Source organism: Lepidochelys kempii, chromosome 16, assembly GCF_965140265.1.
Source record: "Lepidochelys kempii isolate rLepKem1 chromosome 16, rLepKem1.hap2, whole genome shotgun sequence".
Classification (NCBI taxonomy): Eukaryota; Metazoa; Chordata; order Testudines; family Cheloniidae; genus Lepidochelys; species Lepidochelys kempii.
The window spans coordinates 15,137,163-15,157,950 of record NC_133271.1 but is presented as its reverse complement, the minus strand read 5'-3'; the positions used below and the strand labels follow the sequence as shown (position 1 = coordinate 15,157,950).

General features: G+C 44.1%; 1 protein-coding gene across 10 annotated transcripts in view; it reads left to right on the top strand.

The window, feature by feature from the left end:
• The first annotated feature begins 8,196 nt into the window (after window positions 1–8,196).
• CDK5RAP2 (CDK5 regulatory subunit associated protein 2) overlaps window positions 8,197–20,788 on the top strand; it is a 105,385-nt gene continuing 92,793 nt past the window's right edge. For 8 of the 10 annotated variants that reach the window (XM_073314323.1, XM_073314322.1, XM_073314319.1 and 5 more), the window contains exons 1-4: window positions 8,198–8,396; window positions 8,952–9,019; window positions 12,283–12,350; window positions 19,705–19,815. In XM_073314323.1, the coding sequence (XP_073170424.1) occupies window positions 8,344–8,396; window positions 8,952–9,019; window positions 12,283–12,350; window positions 19,705–19,815 (300 nt within the window). In that variant the 5' untranslated portion in view covers window positions 8,198–8,343. Of the gene's footprint in view, window positions 8,397–8,951; window positions 9,020–12,282; window positions 12,351–17,365; window positions 17,514–19,704; window positions 19,816–20,788 lie in introns of those variants that run through there. The other 2 variants (XM_073314325.1, XM_073314326.1) reach the window with 2 other exon arrangements.

The following is a 20,788-nucleotide window of genomic DNA, read 5'->3' as shown; positions in this document are numbered from 1 at the left end:
TCTCCCCAGCCTCCCCCCCACCCCCCGCTCTCCTGCTGGTAATAGCTCACCTTACCTGATCACTCTAGTTACAGTGTGTATGGTAACACCCATTGTTTCATGTTCTCTATGTATATAAATCTCCACACTGTATTTTCCACTGAATGCATCCGATGAAGTGAGCTGTAGCTCACAAAAGCTCATGCTCAAATAAATTGGTTAGTCTCTAAGGTGCCACAAGTCCTCCTTTTCTTTTTGCGAATACAGACTAACACGGCTGTTACTCTGAAACCTATCGTATATATAGACAGAAGACATGGCAGAAGGCATTATATATAGACATGGCAGAAGGGCATTGCTGGCACATGATGGCATATATCACATTGGTAGATGTGCAGGTGAACGAGCCTCTGATAGTGTGGCTGATGTGATTAGGCCCTATGATGGTGTCCCCTGAATAGATATGTGGACACAGTTGGCAACCGGCTTTGTTGCAAGGTTCCTGGGTTAGAGGTTCTGTTGTGTGGTGTGTGGTTGCTGGTGAGTATTTGCTTCAGGTTGGGGGTCTGTCTGTAGGCAAGGACTGGCCTGTCTCCCAAGATCTGTGAGAGTGATGGGTCGTCCTTCAGGATAGGTTGTAGATCCTTGATGATGCGTTGGAGAGGTTTTAGTTGGGGGCTGAAAGTGATGGCTAGTGGCATTCTGTTATTTTCTTTGTTGGGCCTTTCCTGTAGTAGGTAACTTCTGGGTACTTTTCTGGCTCTGTCAATCTGTTTCTTCACTTCAGCAGGTGGGTACTGTAGTTGTAAGAATGCTTGATAGAGATCTTATAGGTGTTTGCCTCTGTCTGAGGGGTTGGAGCAAATGCGGTTGTATCGTAGAGCTTGGCTGTAGACAATGGATCGTGTGGTGTGGTCTGGATGAAAGCTGGAGGCATGTAGGTAGGCATAGCGGTCAGTAGGTTTCCGGTATAGGATGGTGTTTTATGTGACCATTGCTTATTAGCACCGTAGTGTCCAGGAAGTGGATCTCTTGTGTGGACTGGTTCAGGCTGAGGCTGATGGTGGGATGGAAATTGTTGAACTCATGGTGGAATTCCTCAAGGGCTTCTTTTCCATGGGTCCAGATGATGAAGATGTCATCAATGTAGCACAAGTAGAGTAGGGGCATTAGGGGATGAGAGCTGAGGAAGCGTTGTTCTAAGTCAGCCATAAAAATGTTGGCATACTGTGGGGTCATGCGGATACCCATAGCAGTGCCACTGATTTGAGGGTATACATTGTCCCCAAATGTGAAATAGTTATGGGTGAGGACAAAGTCACAAAGTTCAGCCACCAGGTTTGCCGTGACATTATCGGGGATACTATTCCTGACAACTTGTGTGTGGAAAGTTGGTGTAGAGGGCTATTAAATCCATAGTGGCTAGGATGGTGTTTTCAGGAAGATCACTGATGGATTGTAGTTTCCTCAGGAAGTCAGTGGTGTCTCGAAGATAGCTGGGAGTGCTGGTAGCGTAGGGCCTGAGGAGGGAGTCTACATAGCCAGACAGTCCTGCTGTCAGGGTGCCAATGCCTGAGATGATGGGGCGTCCAGGATTTCCAGGTTTATGAATCTAGGGTAGCAGATAGAATACCACCTTGATTATCACTACAAAAGGTCCCCGCCCCCCCAGTCTCCTGCTGGTAATAGCTCACCTTACCTGATCACTCTCGTTACAGTGTGCATGGTAACACCCATTGTTTCATGTTCTCTGTGTATATAAATTTCCCCACTGCATTTTCCACTGAATGCATCTGATGAAGTGAGCTGTAGCTCTCGAAAGCTCATGCTCAAATAAATTTGTTAGTCTGTAAGGTGCCACAAGTCATCCTTTTCTTTTTGTAATATATATAGTTCTTCATTTAACATCAATAATTGGCTCATTTCTTGTACCAAGTAAACAGACTGTCACACATTTTAAGAAGATCTCTCTAATATCCATCCTAATGTTCTGTAAGAAATTTTGAACCAGCCTGACCTGATTAGGTTCTGCTGCCATATGGCAGACTTGTTTTTGAAACTGACTTCAGACCAGCAGCGATTGAAAGCATCACAGCATAGGACCCACTGCTACAAGGTAAGGAGCACACTGACCTCGCATCAAAGTCAACAGGAGTTCAAAGCCCTCAGTACTTCACAGGATCAGACCCCAACTGCATAGCACCAAAGATTTTCTATTACACTCAGTTCAGAGAGAAAGTCCTCAGGTCTGCCAGCCATTGCCTGATGTTTCCCAATCAGTTCTGTGCACTGTAACCCCAGCTCTGTTTCTTGTCTGCACATGTACAATTAAATGAGAAGTGGGCAACACCAGTGCACTAAGGTTAGGACAGGTAGGGAGGGGAAGCGTACAGCAGCAGTGGAGGTAGACGTACCTGTGGTTGGGAACCACAGCACAACACCTGTTAGCAAGTTGGGTGATTTTTTTTTTTACAGGCTTGTATGTGACTTTCAGTTTGTCTTGGAAAAGAAAGTAGTTGTATGGACATGGAGAAGAATGACAATCCAGAATGATAATGATGGTGAAAGTACTGTAGTCCATGCTCACTTGCTTGCCCCAGTTCCAAGCTTATGTCTTGGGGAGCTAAGAATCCCATTGCTATAGCCCAGCTGGTTAGGGTGAGTAAATGAAAACCAACAGTCCAAATAAAGAAAAAAATCTAATAAATAAACATGGGTCTGATCCAGCAGACTTGAATTAGGCAAGCATCTCTCACTCAGGTGTTCTTCCTTGTATTACAGGTAATACCGCAGAGCATTAAACTGAAAGTATTTACCTTTTCATTATTGATGCTGGGGTCTTCCCTCCTCCCGCCCCCAAAAAATTCGGACAAGGGAAGTAGAATAGTCAGATTCATGTTTAACAGTTTCACAGTCTGACTCTCATGCATTAGCCTAGTATTACAATTTGTATGTTACAAATGTGGCAGGTGAATGCTTAAATCCCACTGGAAAGTTTTAAATATCTTTTAAAATATACAAACGTATCTACATAATCCAGGAATGTCACTCAGTGTGTCACTCTCAAGCCTAAAATGTCTAAGTCAGTAAGAAGCGATGGAAGCCGCTACAGCCATGGCTGAAGGTTCTTTTAATTCAGAATACCACCAGATTGAATCATCACTGGGTTTTGCAGTCTGTTACCGTCTAATTTTTAAATTCTCAGACATTTTGATTTTATGAATTATGTCCACATGGCATGCACCTACAGTGCAGCATGTATCTATGCCCTGCCAAGAGCCCAAGGCCCTTGTGATATCAGAGATAACTCAACCAATCACCACCCTTACTCTACAGCTTATTTACATGCAACAGTTTCATTGGTTGTATGAGGGAGACTGCACAGATGGTAGATCACTTGGACCAGCTGCTCACCCCTGGGCTCAATTTCCACCCATACAAATCCACACAACCCAGACACAATAACCCCAAACACACACAGGCCCTTCCTGCACCACATAGCCCTCATCTGCCACCCACACAAATCTCCCAGCACAACCCCACCCACCCACAAATTTATACAACCACCCAGACCACAACACAACTAGCATTCACAATAATCCCAAACACACCTAGTTGCTCATAGCAGGGCACATGTGTTAGACATGTGGTGGACAACTTGGGGCCCATAGGCCGCATGCAGCCCATCAGGATAATCCGCTGGCTGGCCGCAAGACAGTTTGTTTACATTTGCACGGCCGCCCGCAGCAATCAGTGGCCATGGTTCGCCGTTCCCGGCCAATGGGAGCTGCGGGAAGCGGGTAACACATGAAAGCAACAGACATACAGTACTATTTGTACGATAATAGAAGACCTGGAGGCACACAAACACGAGGGTTGACTGAAAAAAAACAGAGGGAGAAATTGGAAAAATGTTACAAAACCCAGAATTCTTTTTCAAAATTTCAAAATGTTGATGTTTCAAAATTTGAGCATTTCCAATAGTACAGTGACAAACGAGAACATAGCAAAACTTTTATCAATTTTCTTTCTTTTTTAAACTTTAAAATTCAAAATTTCATCACCATTAAAAAAAATTAACCTACACAAATGACAGCATTAGTTCATTACCCTGAATTTCATTTGTATCAGATACAAATGCTATCTAATGGAACTTTGCACATGCTTATGTATTTTTTCCCCCTTTAAAATTACTATAAACTGTGTGATTAACTGTACAGTGTTTATTTTACTGATCAGTGCCATCTTTTGATTTGAGCTGTTAATCTCTGCACTTTTTTGGTCTTTCCTGCGTGTCACCATTTCTTTGTTATTTATTTTTCATTCTTTAAGAATGTAACTTCGGTGACCATTGATGAGTTTTTTTAATGTCTCATATTTCTTGCATTCATTTGTTGGCATCTCTTAAGACTCTAATAAAGCCCCATCTTTTAAAAAATAATAATCTAGCATCTTTCAATTGAAATGCTTTCTTATGTCTGTAACAGTATAGCATAACATAGCAATCTTAGGACCTGATCCTGCCAACACTTACACACATGAATAACTTTTACTCATCCAGGTAATCCTGTTGAAGTGAATGGAGCTACTTGCATACATAAATTTTTTCATATTGGTAAATGTTTTCAGGATCAGGTCTGTTTATTATGGCCCCCATTATGGGAATGCTTATATGCGTACTTAAAGTTACACATGTCAATAATTCTACTGACTTCAGGGGGCATACTTATGCGAGGAAAGTTAAACACATGTAAATGTCTGCAAGGCCAGATGCTATAACAGGGAATACAGCCCTGCAATTGTTGAAAAGCTCCAGCTTCGGTAACAAAATATAAAAAGCAACTAGTGTATATGCTGCTTAGATAAAGATAGGACAAAGAAGACAAAGGATGGTCCGGGGTAAAAATGCTAGTCTGGGACTTGGGAGAGCTACATTCAATTTCCAGCTCTGCCTTTGGCTTCCTATGTAACATTAAACATCTCTAGGATAATAGCACCTCCCTACCACATAGGTGTTGTGAGGATGTCATAAAAATAAAGGGAAGGGTAACCACCTTTCTGTATTCTGTGCTATAAAATCCTTCCTGGCCAGAGGCAAAACCCTTTCACTTGTAAAGGCTTAAGAAGATAAGATAACCTCGTTGGCACCTGACCAAAGTGACCAAAGAGGAGACAAGATACTTTCAAATCTGGAGAGGGGGAACAAAGGGTCTGTCTGTCTGTGTGATGCTTTTGCCGGGAACAGATCAGGAATGCAGTCTTAGAACTTCTGTTAGTAAGCAATCTAACTAGAAATGTGTTAGATTTCCTTTTGTTTAATTGCTGGTCAAATAAGCTGTACTGAATGGAATGTATATTCCTGTTTTTGTGTCTTTTTGTAACTTAAGGTTTTGCCTAGAGGGATTCTTTGTGTTTTGAATCTGATTACCCTATAAGGTATTTACCATCCTGATTTTACAGAGGTGATTCTTTTACCTTTTCTTTAATTAAAATTATTCTTTTAAGAACCTGATTGATTTTTCATTGTTCTTAAGATCCAAGGGTTTGCCACCTTTGTTATCCTGCAAAAATAAGATGGGTCCCATTGAATGCAGTGCATCTGGAGGTAGGGCTGCCAGGCATCCGGTTTTCGACCAGAACGACTGGTCAAAAAAGGGACCCCGGTGGCTGCGGTCAGCACCACTGACCGGTGAGTTAAAAGTCCAGTCGGCGGTGCAGCGGGGCTGTCAGGCTCCCTCCCTGCCCTGTCTCCGCCCAGCTCCCGGAAGCAGCCAGCATGTCCCAGTGGCCCCTAGGCAGAGAGGCGGCCAGGGAGGCTCTGTGTGCTGCCCCCGTCCCAAGCACTGGCTCCGCAGCTCCCATTGGCTGGGAACCGCACCCAATGGAAGTTGCGGTGGTGGTGCCTGTACATAGGGAAAAATGGTGGGTGCTGAGTACCCACTGGCAGCCCCCCATCAGCTCCCCTCCTACCCCGCCAGCGCCTCCCGCCCACCGGTGGGCCCCACAGATCAGCGCCTCCCTGTGCCTCCTGCCTGCCGTGAACAGCCATTTCACAGCGTGGAGGCAGGAGGCTGGGAGGGAAGGGGGAGGAGCGAGGACATGGCGAGCACGGGGGCAGTGGTGGAGCAGGGGCGGGGCCTTGGATGAAGGGGTGGAGTGGGGGCGGGAAGAGGCTGGGTGGGGTGGGACCTTAGGGGAAGGGGTGGAATGGGGGCGGGCTCTGGGGTCGAGCACCCCCCGACTCTTTAGAAAGTCGGCACCTGTGCACCTGTGAACGAGGCAGTGCACGGAGCCTCCTGGCAGCACCTCTACCTAGGAGCCAGACAGACATGTTGCCGCTTCCAAGGAGCTGCCCAAGGTAAGCACTGCTGGGAGCCCGCACCCCAACTCCCTCCTACACTCCAACCCTCTGCCCCAGCCCTGAGCCCCCTCCCGCACCCCAAACCCCTCATCCCTGGCCCCACCCCAGAGCCTGCACCCCTAGCCAGAGCCCTCAGACCCCCCCGCGCTCCAATCCTCTGCCCCAGCCCTGAGCCCCTTCCTGCACCCCAAGCCCCTCATCCTCAGAGCCCACACCCCCAACAGGAACCCGAACCCCCTGCCCCAGCCTGGTGATAATGAGTGAGTGAGTGAGCAAGGGTGGGGCAGAGCGAGTGCTGGGGGGGGCCCTCGGAGAAGGGGCAGGGCAGGGGGTGGGGCAAGGGTGTTCAGTTTTCTGGGATCAGCAAGTTGGCAACCCCATCTGGGGGGCTGGATGAGACATTGAGGGCCTCGCTTTCAGAGTGGCTCCCCTTCCCCTTTGGTCAAGAATTAAGGGGGCTGAACAGCTCTGAAAAGCAGACCCCAGGTCCTGTGCTGCATGTGGGCCATTAGCAACCCCAGGGCCTGCTCGGTAAGGGAGGAGGCAGTCTCGCTTGCCCCACTGTGGTGCAAAGCCCTGTTCGCCCCTTGGTGGCTGCTGTCCACCCCAGAAGTGGCCGTAGTATCTTAGGTTTCAGAGTAACAGCCGTGTTAGTCTGTATCCACAAAAAGAAAAGGAGTACTTGTGGCACCTTAGAGACTAACCAATTTATTTGAGCATGAGCTTTCGTGAGCTACAGCTCACTTCATCGGATGCATACTGTGGAAACTGCGGAAGACTTTATATACACAGAGACCATGAAACAATACCTCCTCCCACCCCACTGTCCTGCTGGTAATAGCTTATCTAAAGTGATCATCAAGTTGGGCCATTTCCAGCACAAATCCAGATTTTCTCACCCCCCCACCCCCTTTTTTCAAAAACACACACACACACACACACAAACTCACTCTCCTGCTGTTGTGTGTGTGTGTGGGGGGGGAGAAAACCTGGATTTGTGCTGGAAATGGCCCACCTTGATTATCATGCACATTGTAGGGAGAGTGGTCACTTTGGATGGGCTATTACCAGCAGGAGAGTGAGTTTGTGTGTGGGGGGGTGGAGGGGTGAGAAAACCTGGATTTGTGCTGGAAATGGCCCACCTTGATTTTCATACACATTGTGAGGAGAGTGGTCACTTTGGATGGGCTATTACCAGCAGGAGAGTGAGTTTGTGTGTGTGTGGGGGGGCGGAGGGTGAGAAAATCTGGATTTGTGCTGGAAATGGCCCAACTTGATGATCACTTTAGATAAGCTATTACCAGCAGGAGAGTGGGGTGGGAGGAGGTATTGTTTCATGGTCTCTGTGTATATAAAGTCTTCCGCAGTTTCCACAGTATGCATCCGATGAAGTGAGCTGTAGCTCACGAAAGCTCATGCTCAAATAAATTGGTTAGTCTCTAAGGTGCCACAAGTCCTCCTTTTCTTTTTTCGTAGTATCTTAGTGAGTCTGGAGGGCTAGACAGGGCCTGACGCACTGTGGGATCTTAATCATTTCCACCCTATACCTCCTGCTCCAACTGTGCCCTGGCTAAAGATGGCGACTCCCATGCGTACCTTCGTGCCCTGACTAAAGATGGCGCCGGGTCACACCCTCCTTCGCTCTTCTGTTAAATGTGGCGGCTGCTCAGACACCACCCCCTTTTTTTTTTGCCCTTACTCAAGATGGCGACTGCCCACCATCACTACCTCCTTTGTTCTTAGTCCTGAACGCGGCTGCCCTCAGGCAAGATGGCGCTTGCCCACACAATCCCCAGCCTGTGCCCTCAGCAAAGATGGCGGCGCCCCAATAGATTCCTATCGTGCCCGCCTCCCGTGCCCTTTCAGAGCGGCCTCAGCGGCTTCACCGTCGGCTATACAAGATGGCGGAAGCGGCTGCGGCCGTTTGAATTCCAGCGAAGCCGCCAAACTCGGACAATAACAACCGGAGTCTCCGCCGTGTCCCTGCAGGGCTCGGGGCCGCCATGGACTCGCTGCCGGGGGAGGACCTCACCCTGCCCGTGGAGTTTAGCGGCAGGTAGGAGCGGAGCGAGACAGGCAGCCTGGGGCCGTTTGGTTTGGGGGCCACCCCGCGTCTGGTGGGGGCAGGGCCGCCCGGGATCAACGCCCCCATCTCCCGGGGGAGACAGGCGCGCTCGGGATTAACCCCCCCCCCCCGGGTCTGCCATGGGGGGCAGGGGCGCTCGGGATTCCCCCCTTCTCTGGGCTGGATCTAATATGGGGGGCAGGGCTGCTCGCTGTTGAAGCCCCTCGTCCCCCGAGTGTGAGGTTGGTGGAGGTTGCTGTTGCTTGGGTCTCACACTGGGGCAGGGGTGCTGTTTATATCCCTCCATCCCATGGATTCGACACGGTGGGGGGGGGGGGCCTGCGTGGCTCTTCCTATCTTGTCGGGTCTGAGATTGGGGAAGGGGTGCTAGGCTGCTACCTGGATCCCTCCCCTCCCTCTCGGTATCTGTCATGTACTGTTGGGGGGCGGAGGGGGGGGAGATGCTGGAAATATTGACAGAGGAGGGACTTTTTGTGCGCTTTCTAAACTTTCCATCACCGCATTTGCCTCCTGTCTCACTCTTAGCGTCAGTATTTCCAGACTGCCAGATGTCTCCAGAGATGAACCTCGCATTGGCCTGGGAGTTAGTGGAGGTAAGGGCAGCTGCCATGTGATGGTGAAAAGAAAGGGGTCCGGAACACTTCAAATGTTAATTTTTGGAGACTGCAAAATTAGGTTTTAAAGATCTTAACTTGTTCTTACGGCACTGAAGACCTATAGAAACATTTCTGTAATGTTCCTGTGATAAGTGCTCATTTTTCCAAACTATTAATCATTCCCACAGCATTTGCAATCCAGATATTGCAGCACTGAGAAGCTGAAAGTGAAACTGATCACAAAGTGAAACTGAATTAATTACCCAGGTGGTAGAAATGTCAAAAGTTAACAAAGAGCGTAAATAGTGAAAAGTAAACATGAAAGTCCTATTCACTTTTAATAGATGTTAGTAACAGAGGCAAATAAATCTTTATATTTGCAACATATGATTTTTGAATATCCCTTTAAAAAAACCAACAAACCTTATTAAATTCAAGCTATTACTGCAGAAACTGGTATAAGTCCAAGATACCAACAGATTAAGTTTCTGTTGTTGTTAAGGTCCTGATCCTGCAAGACACTTAGCAGCCTTCAGAACCTGGTCCTGAACTTCTTGTACTAATCATCAGAGAAGATGATGGTGGTTCACTTAGTGCTTTGTTTTAGGGATATCATATGAAAGTCTCTCACCAGACTTTCCAGCTGTAGTCCAGTTACCAACTGCAGATTCTTTATACATATTTGTTTTTTAAAAAACATTACCATCAGGTATTACTCAATTGTATTGAGCAGGGATAGTAATTCAGCATGTTTTGCTTTATGGTGTGGTGGCTGTGTGTTCATCTTACTTCAGGTTTGGGAGAAAATACAGCATGAAATATTTATTTTGAAGTAACATAGATAATTATAGGAGTACTTGTGGCACCTTAGAGACTAACAAATTTATTAGAGTATAAGCTTTCGTAGGCTACAGCCCACTTCACCGGATGCATAGAATGGAATATATAGTAAGAAGATATATATACAGAAAAGTTGGAAATTGCCATCCAAACTGTGAGAGGCTAATTAGTTAAGATAATTATCTTTGAGAAGTCATGGAAGACGGGAGAGATTCCAGAGACTGGAAAAGGGCAAATATAATGCCCATCTATAAAAAGGGAAATTAGGACAACCCAGGGAATTACAGACCAGTCATCTTAACTTCTGAACTTGGAAAGATAATGGAGCAAATAATTAAGCAATCAATTTGCAAACATCTAGAAGATAATAAGGTGATAAGTAACAGTCCGCATGGATTTGTCAAAAACACATCATGTCAAACCAACCTGATAGCTTTCTTTGACAAGGTAACAAGCCTTATGGATAGGGGGGAAGCAGTAGACATGGTATATCTTAACTTTAGTAACACTTTTGATACTGTCTCACATGACCTTATCATAAATAAACTAGGAAAATACAACATAGATGGAGCTACTATAAGGTGGGTGCAAAACTGGTTGGAAAACCATTCCAGAGAGTAGTTATCACTGGTTCACAGTCATGCTGGAAGGACATAACTAGTGGGGTCCCTCAGGGATCAGTTCTGGGTCCGGTTCTGTTCAATATCTTCATCAGTGATTTAGATAATGGCATACGGAGTACACTTAGAAAGTTTGCGGAGCATGCCAAGCTGAGAGGGGTTGCAAGTGCTTTGGAGGATAGGATTAAAATTCAAAATGATCTGGACAAACTGGAGAAATGGTCTGAAGTAAATAGGATGCAATTCAATAAGGACAAATGAGAAGTAATTCTTCCACTCTGATTAGGCCTCAACTGGAATATTTTGGCCAGTTCTTGGTGCCACATCTCAGGAAGGATGTGGACAAATTGGAGAGAGTCCAGAGAAGAGCAGCAAAAATGATTAAAGGTCTAGAAAACATGACCTATGAGGGAAGATTGAAAAAATTGGGTTTGTTTAATCTGGAAAGAGAAGACTGAGAGGGGACATAAGTTTTCCAGTATATAAGGTTGTTACAAGGAGGAGGAAGAAAAATTGTTTTTCTTAACTTCTGAGGATAGGACGAGAAGCAATGGGCTTAAATTGCAGCAAGGGAGGTTTAGGTTGGACATTAGGAAAAACTTCCTAACTGTCAAGGTGGTTAAGCACTGGAATAAATTGCCTAGGCAAGCTGTGGAATCTCCATCATTGGAAACTTTTAAGAGCAGGTTAGACAAACACCTGTCAGGAATGATCTAGATAATTAGTCCTGCCACAAGTGCAGGGGACTGGACTAGACGACCTCTCGAGGTCCCTTCCAGTTCTATGATTCTATGAAAACTAATAAAGCACAATTATAGCAATTTTTTGTGTTCTGGTAGCCAGTTTTCTGGCCTTGTATTTTGAATGTTATTCTGCCCACTATTCTTTTGTGTATTTAGCCAAAACTATTGTAACTTAATTTCAACGAACTTCTGCCATGCAATAATGAAAGCAATTTACATATACCTTCTCTGGAAGAATATTGAATACGAAGCAAGCAATTATAAGAAATATACCTACATTGCAATATGGCTGTGATCCTGTTACAGTAGGTGCTGTACGAACTATGTATCTCATCAGGTTAATCAAATCTTCCACATTTGAAGACTTCTGATTGGCATTCCTGGGACTATTGAAAGGCTATTTAGTGCATATAGAATTACTTGATAACTTTGGAAGTATTTATTTCAATATTTTCTCTAAATTGTGACAACTCTGACCTTGGTACCTCAATGACAGAGAGACAATATAAAATATGTTTTATTTTGTGTATTATTTGGCTTCTTGAAATCTCTTGTATAGAGCCTCTTTCCCCCCTCTTTTTAAAGTTTGTGTATGTTAACAGCAGCCTTAGTGCCGCATTTACATGCTTTGATAAATTTTGGCTCTTGCAGAATGAGTACATGGGAGAGAAACATTTTGATTATTTATAATCCATATACAGAGAGAAGTAGTTACTATTTCTTTGCTGCATCTTCCATGTATGGAAATCTTGGTCTTGTGTGGGACAATACTGTGCAGTCATGAGCACCCTCACCTTCCATTGATTTAAATGGATGATGCAGGTGCTCAACACCTTATACAGTGATGCTTATGGTATATTTTGTCTGGATTTTCTTGTTTTTGTCACAATAACTTGTTTAGTCCATAATGTAAAAAGGGGACATGAAATGACAAATGTATTTAATGCTTCTAATACATTCTGATTATTAAAATAAGCTTTTACAGCTTCCAAATAAAATCGTACCTTTGCATCCTTTGGTATTTGGATCTATTTTAATTGTCTTCTCAAATGTCTAGTGTTACTGGATGTGGCAGAAGATGCAGTTTCACCAACCAGAGCTCGGACCATGAAGGATTATGAAAATGTAAGTAAATTTGTAATGTAAAATTTAGTGACCAAGTTGGTTACTAAATCCTATGCAATGTGCTGCGGAATGGACTACTGACAGGACAGAGATGTACAATAACTTCATGGGGACCCATAAATAAATACGTGCTGACTCTGGGCTAAGACCTCAGTTGGTGTCAATTAGCATAGCTCTGTTGAAGTCCATGATTAACACCATTTGAGAATCTGGTCATCTGTGTTTAGTGCCCATTTTTGAACTGTAACTTTCAAGATTGAAGCACAATTCTGTTGTTCGGGCTAGCAAGTTTCCCATCTTAGTTGCTGAATAACAGTGGGCACAGCTCCGTGTTCAAAACTCCTCCTAAAGAATAGTATTAGTGCATATCTTTACAATGCAATATATGGCATTTGTCTGACTTCATCATTTTACTTAAAAGGAATCAATGGCAGCCTCATATTTCAAAGAATTACTGAATGTGCATTGATTTAGGGACAGCATAATTTTTTCAATGGTTGAGTGCTATATCAATACCTTCCGCCATCAGATTTACTAGGCAAATGTCTGTGTAACACAAATAAGGAAATGCATTTTTGACTCAATAGGCAATGTCATTTTAACCGATCGACTATGTGGGACAGAATCGTACTGTTGTCAGATTCGGTTCGGAAAACTTGTCACTGGAGCTCATTGGAATATCATGAACATTTTTATGAAAATGTGGTGGTGAGGGGTTGCCACTTTCCCAGATGCGAGAGGTTTCAACTGAATAAGTTTATTTAGCAGTTTTTAATAAAGTTGGCAATTTCTGATCTCTGAATGGTTGTAACATAACTAAACCATCACACATGTTGAAGGATCTTTCTGGTATTCAAAAGATAAGACTTAATTACTTTTTAGGGCATATGATTTTAAAATGTGTAACTGATTAAAAATTTAGCATTGTTTGTGTGCATTTTGTAGCATTGTTGTGGCTGAGTGTTTATCTCCATTCTAAACCCTTCTTTCAGCTTCTTATACCTTCTCAAATTCTTCTGGGCAGTTCACAGGTTTGATGTCAGTCCAAACATGAATTGTTCTGGAAAGCTTTGTTACAAACTCCTTGTCTGTCTGACTCTCTTTTTTTGAGCCATCAAATATTAGATGGGGTAGGAATAACCTGCTTAAAATAACTGTTACGGTTTTTTGCATTCAGATCAGCTCAACATTTTAAACATAGCATGTGACTACCCAGTGAGGAATAGTCACTTTGGGGTGGCTTGGTAACTTTAAAGATTCAGATTGTCCATTTCCAAGGAAAAGTGCTGTCGGAGAGTTGGGGAAACTCCATGAGATTCCCATTGTGGAGTCTCTCTCCCAGATTGTTCCATGTGAGGAAAAGAGGGATGGGTTGTGTTTTCCTCCTTGCAGAACGAGCACAGGATTTCCATCCTTCTTTCCTTCCCATGGTTCGGAACCCTCAAATTCTCAAGGTAGTCCTCATGGATGTTGGGTTCTGCTAGAGCAGGGGTCAGCAACCTTTGAGAAGTGGCATGCCAAGTCTTCATTAATGTAAGGTTTCTCTTGCCAGTAATAAATTTTACAGGAGCCCCCCGATGGAACCCCAGACTGGCAACGGGCTGAGCGGTGCCGGGACCGCGGCCGGAACCCCAGACTGGCAGCGTGGATGGCAGACAGAACCCCAGACCGGCTCAGCCCGCTGCTGGTCTGGGGTTCCATCTTCTGCCCGCGCTGCCAGTCTGGGGTCCCGGCTGCCAGCTACGCTCATCCCGCTGCCAGCCTGGATGGATGGATGGAACCCCGGGCCGGCAGCGGGCTGAGCGGGGCCGGTGGCCAGGCCCCTGGACCGGCAGGGGCTGGCGGCCAGGACCCCGGACCGACAGCTTGCTGAGCCGCAGGTTGCTGACCATGCGTGCTGCAGGTTGCCATCCCCTGTGTTAGAGGCTAGGGCAATCTCTGCATGGGCCTCCATGCCTGCTCCAGATATCCCCTTCCTAGGGTCTTTTCTCCACTCCCAGTTCCCTGGCAGGTGCAGACCTTGTCTAGACTACGATTTGGAAGTGTGATCTCATCACACCTTTAAATCCTAGTTGCGGGCAAAGCTACAGATAATGCTTGCTGTTGCAGCTTCCCACGTAGAGCGGCTGTGAAGAAAAGTTACTGCCTGTAGTGTATGCATCCTGAGGCTGCATTAACCTTTCAGTGGATTCTCTGCAGGACATGTGAGGGGAATGGTCCAGTATGCTGCTCTCCCTGTGCATGATGTCCCTGATCTGTATGTGAGAGGGAGAACAGAACAGAGGAGGCAGTTGACCCCTTCATGGGCAGTGGGGAAGTTCATGCACAGAAGTTTCCCTTGTTGTGCAGGCCCTCCGGATGTTCTGAGCCCTAAGGAATTAGAGTGTAGAGTCTGAAGTTTGAACATGCATAGAAATAGGAATTTAAGTGCTCGTATGGTCTGGTTTCTTTGCAATAGAAGGAATTTTTGCTCCAAGTTTACTTTTGTGTGCAACTGGAAATGCAGGTAAATGAATGAAAAGAGAAAAACTTTTTAACTGTGCTCTTTCCTCATTTACTTTGTGCTGGTAAGCAGAAAGGAGGAATGTCTGGTTACAAGTCTAAGGACTTCTTTTTTTTTTTTTTTTCCCTTCTCAACCGTTTAACTACAGTTTTGTTGTTGTAAAATGGCCTCTGCTGGCAGGAACTGTTACTGTGCAGTGAAACCACAGACTGTGGTGACAGATGTCACTTTGTATAAAAGTGGCTTTATGCAAAAGTGGAACTGCAGCTAAATTGAAAAGGACAAGTGCTATTTTCCTCGCTGACGCTGTCGTATGGAACCTTGCTATATAGATTGTACTTGAATCGCAGAGTCAGTTTCTCTCAAGAAATCTGTTGGGTTTGTTGCTGGCACCCAGTGCCGAGAGGCAAAACAACAGCAGGGTTTGGTTCGCTACCCGGTGTGCTTCACCCAATAATCACAACAGGGTGGAGAAGCAGAAAAGTTTATTTGAAGCTTCAAAAAGGTACAGGGAGAATAGAATCTCAAATACATTCTTTCTTTAGCATACTTATTTAATAGCAAGCTGCCCTAAGTATGCATATAGCCAGCCAATCCAGTTACCAGCTAGTTCCCTTGTTTTTTGTATCATTTGTTAAACTATACATAAAGCTGCTTTATTCAGCATTGTTTTTTTATATTTGCCCTGTTTGGCCTTGTTTAGTTTCAGGCAGTCTGACTCTGCAACATATTGTTGCAGATCCTCAGCATAACTGCTGTGAGTGCCTCCAGGTGGGGGGGCCAAGGACACTTGGGCCTAGTATGCAGAGCTGCTGCGAGTGCCTCCAGGTGGGGGGGGGGGGGGGGAGCCAAGGACACCTGGGCCTACTGCAAGGGGGCTTCATCGACACTCGTGGTCTTCCATCCCCTTGAGTTACCTAGTGGCCATGCCCCAGTGTCCCCAACAGGTTTATTTCTTTTTGTTTATATTTAGAAATAAGAAAGTTTAAAGAAAAATAAATTAAAACTGGAGACTCAGAGTTAATTCCTACAACTGTGTTAACTTGCTCACATTTTACATTTTAGCTTTATTGAGCTGTCATTTTAACTGCATTATGTAATCTAAAAACTCTGTAGGTATGACTGAATTAACTTTGCTCTGAGTTTGTTTGGCATTTGTGTTTTTAAGTTTAGTTTATTATTGCATTTTAATTGTTGTTTGCATTTAGGATGGGATTTTCTAAAACACTCAATATTGTCCTAGCTCTGCTCTGTGCTGCAGGTGTGATGAATGTTGGACTAGAAAAAAGTTTCACTAACATAACTTATGTTCATATGTTTTTAACTTTAGTGTCTTTATTTGCTGAGCTAATTAAAATAATGGCAACCTGGAATAATCTGTTGGCAATTTAAACAATTAAGCGATAAATATTGTTTGTATGATTCATACATATAGTCAAACTGAACTCAGTGGGACTACTTGCTTGAGTAAAGTGAGTAGATTTGGTCCCTCAGGGCCCAATTCTACAGCCTTCTCTTTTATGAGAAGTTCTTGACTTCTGGGACTAGTGTAAAACAGGGTTTCAGTATCTTCGTATGCTCTAAGGCGGGAAGCCCCCAAACTGTGGGGCACGCCCACTAGGGGGGCACGAAGAAAAGTTCAGGGGGGCATGGCTGGGGCCCAGTCCAGCCCCCACAGGGTTGGGGAGAGAGCACCACCCACCAGCTCCACTCCTGATGCTGGCTGCTGGGCTTGGCTCCTGGTTGAGGCTCCGCTCCTGGCCCTGCTCCCACCCCCAGCTGTGGCCCCGGCCTTGGTCCCTTTATCCCTGTCCGTTTCCCAGTTCTGGCTCGGAGGGATGTAGACAGCGGTATGGGGGGATGAGGTAAAAAGCTTGGAGACCATTGCTCTAGGGCTTGGTCTTCACACAAAGTCACGTTGGTTTAACTAAGGGCTTGTCTACATTATCCGCTGGATCGACGGGCAGCGAATGATCCAGCGGGAGTTGATTTATTGCGTCTAGTCTAGATGTGATAAATCAACTGCCAAGTGCTCTCCCGTCGACTCCGGTACTCCACCAGGGTGAGAGGCGCAGGAGGAGTTGACGGGAGAGCGTCAGCCGTCGACTTACTGCAGTGAAGACAGCATGCTAAGTAGATCTAAGTATGTCGACTTCAGCTACATTATTCATGTAACATTTGTTAGGGGGCTTATTCCTTCACCCTCTCACTTCCCTGGTCCTTCTCGCATGAACAGAGAGCAACAATACCCGAAGTCCAAAGGTGCAAACAATTCGATGTTTTTTGGGGTGACCTTCCAGCAAGCTTAATCCAAGTTTCTTTTTCCTTACTTTCAAATCCTAACTTACTTCCTGTTTGCCCCTAATTTATATAGTAATATTCTTAGCTATAGCTTAACCAATCATTTTACTGAAATTTACCTAACCAATCCTAACGTATTGTAACATGATTAGCTAACCAATTATATCTCACCACCTTAATTAGTTTACACCCAGCAAAATTAATTCTACAGGAGACTGAAACAATCACAGAACCAGGCAGAGACCATGCAAATAAACAATAGTAAAGGAGGAACTATAATAACAAACCAATACAGAAGTGAGGATTTCACAAAGACATCTATAAAGACATAAGGGTTTCCCAGCTGTGTCTATTGATAAGTGAGTTCTTACCAGACAAAAAACTATCAAACTAAATTGCCTTTTACATCTTCTAGGCTCTTCCTTTCTCTGGAGGTGATAGATCGGATCACCTTTCCAACAGCCCCAGATTGCCTTATTTCAATATGACTCGTTTGGAATGTTTGGATGTGACGCTTCCCAGCTTATGGCTGCCTCTGCTGCTTTGCCAAAGGCCTTAGCCTAAGAACAGGGCCTCAGACTGTCACAGTGAGAGAAGGCCCGTACACAGATTCTTTCTTTTATACCTCTATAATTAGCTAAATTATAAACATATACCTAAATTCTTAAAGTATAGGTCTTTACAGACAGGCTTGAATATCTATATCCTAACAGCATTGCGTAATTTAGATCGATTTCCTTCCCCCACCCCCCTCGCCAGTGTAGACCAGGCCTAAGGTGTGATGTTGGACCAGGCCTAAGGTGTGATGTTGCACCAGTTTAATTAAATCAGCGCAGCTTTGTGTGTGAACACTTAAATTGGTTTGTGTATTTCCACAGATTTGCATTGGTGTAACTAAATTGGTGCAACAACACACCTTAGTTAAATCAGTGGAGTGTGTGTGTGTAGACAAGGCTTGGCTCTATCACTCTTCGTCATCATTCATTTTGCTTTTTAGTACTGTGGAGTGAAGACTTCCAAAGTCTGATAAAGTTCCTCCTATTGCAGCAATGTGTGTGCAGACTTTTGGCCCAATCCTGAAAACCCAGGCTCACTTGGGTGGTCCTTACTTTTGGAAGTAACTACGAGGCTACTCACTGAGCAAGAACGACTTAGTCTAGAGGAAGAGATTGCATTTTGGGGCTCTGAGTTAGTTTTTTCCGCAAAAATAATTAACTTTTACAGGCCAATCATCTTTTAAAAAATTGTATTGTTAATAATTTTTACAAGCTGCACAACACTGTCATTCTAGAGAAGCCTATATAAATATTTTATTCGTAGCTCAGTTACATGTTCGGTTTCTTTCTCCAGAAAGCAGCTGGCAGGAGACACTTGTTTTATTTGAATACATGTTTCATGCTTGATCTCTTAAAAAATTTAAAAGGAGACTTTCTCTTTAATTAAATCATTAACTAATATGCCTTATACCTATTGGGAAAGTTAAAAGTCACAATTGTTAAAGGACATATGTACAAGAAGACTTGTTTTAATACCCTGCGTGTATTTATACGCTAACAGGTGTGCTATAAAGTATGTGACTCTGTAGGATAAAGCTTTTATTGGCATTTGATTGAGATGACAAGGCTTACCGTGGCTTTGCCTCAAGATTGATGTAGCGACATCCCAAACTTTTACCAATAAAACCTTTATATTCCATACTTCCATGTATTTTGTTCGTTTCCTTTTTATAGGAAAATAACTACTACAAAAAAATTTTAAACCTATTTTTTTTAAAAAAAATCCTTTTGTCTATAAAGCCAGGCTGCTTTAATACATGATTTATAAGCCCTTTGGGGCAGGGGCATTCCCTTCTGGTCTGCAAAATGTCATGCTAAAATGTGTTGTGTTTTAAAAACAAAACAAAAACAAACCCCTATTTTATAACTGTTTTTTCCCCTAAGGACCAGTGTCTCATGGCCTTGCAGGGAGCTGTATCATTAGAAGTGGTGTGTTTCTATCTTAGAAAGGGCCAAGATACTGGCCCTTACCCAGTCCCAAATTACTAATAAGTGTATTACCTATGCTAGATCTTGTGCCAGTGTGTTTTTTGGGGGGGCGGGGGGCAATAGGCAGGAGGAATTCCACATAATGGAGAAGAGGGAAAAGGTGGTGGTCTCTCTTTCTTTCTCTTTGGATCGATGTAAGGGGTGAAGCAGCTGATTTGAAAGCTGTTCAGAGGTTTAGAAGGTCAGAAGTAGCCTAAGGGAGGATGGTTTAGGGAGCCGTGTGTATGTGAGACGGTCCCACAATTGTAGTGTACTTGCAGAATATTAATTTATTACTTTTGACTAGGATGGTGTCAAGATGATTGTATCCATTTTCATTGTTGGATAACTTTTTAAGTAGGGCTTCTTTTTTTTTTTTTAAAAGATCTCATATCTTCACAAATTAACAGACCATTATCTTTATTACATTTTATTTGCCTTTTGCACTGTGAGGAACTAAAGCAAATACAATATCAATTTTACTTGTGAAATGTGACATGGTTGGTTTATTTTTCTTCTTCAACAGCAAATAACTGACCTGAAAAAAGAAAACTTCAATCTAAAGCTTCGTATATATTTTCTGGAGGAGCGAATGCAGCAGAAATTTGATGGTCCAACTGAAGATATCTACAAAATTGTAGGTATTTAAAATCGTTGCAAGTAATTGTGTATCTTTCCAAACAGTTTCTATTGTCTGAAAAATTGATGTACATCCTTTGTTGGAAATTTTAGTATTGCCAGTTCTTTTTACTTCAGTCTAATTATATGCAATAATAAAGGGATTAAAATGATCTTTATACAATCTGAAAGATTAACTTCAATTTTTTAGTACTAGCCAATGAACAATTAAATTATTAGAACAATAAATCAGAGCTTCCTTCTCCTCTGAAATCTTAATTTAAATAACTTGTTCCTGTGATTATTGGAGTCTTCTCATTCAGTTACATCACTGATGGTTAGTGTTCACAGTGTAATCTCCCAGACCAGTCACAGCAGGAAGAAAATGAAAGTTCAAGTCATAGAAGCATAGAATATCAGGATTGGAACGGATCTCAGGAGGTCATCTAGTCCAACCCCCTGCTCAAAGCAGGACCAATCCCCAACTAAATCATCCCAGCCAGGGCTTTGTCAAGCCTGACCTTACAAACTTCTAAGGAAGGAGATTCCACCACCTCCCTAGGTAATGCATTCCAGTGTTTCACCACCCTCCTAGTGAAAAAGTTTTTCCCAATATCCAACCGAAATCTCCCCCACTGCAACTTGAAACCATTACTCCTTGTTCTGTCATCTGCTACCACGGAGAACAGTCTAGAGCCATCCTCTTTGGAACCCCCTTTCAGGTAGTTGAAAGCAGCTATCAAATCCCCCCTCATTCTTCCCTTCCGCAGACTAAACATCCCCAGTTCCCTCAGCCTCTCCTCATAAGTCATGTGTTCCAGTCCCCTAGTAATTTTTGTTGCCCTCCGCTGGACTCTTTCCAATTTTTCCACATCCTTCTTGCAGTGTGGGGCCCAAAACTGGACACAGTACTCCAGATGAGGCCACACCAATGTCGAATAGAGGGGAACGATCACGTCCCTTGATCTGCTGGCAATGCCCCTACTTATACA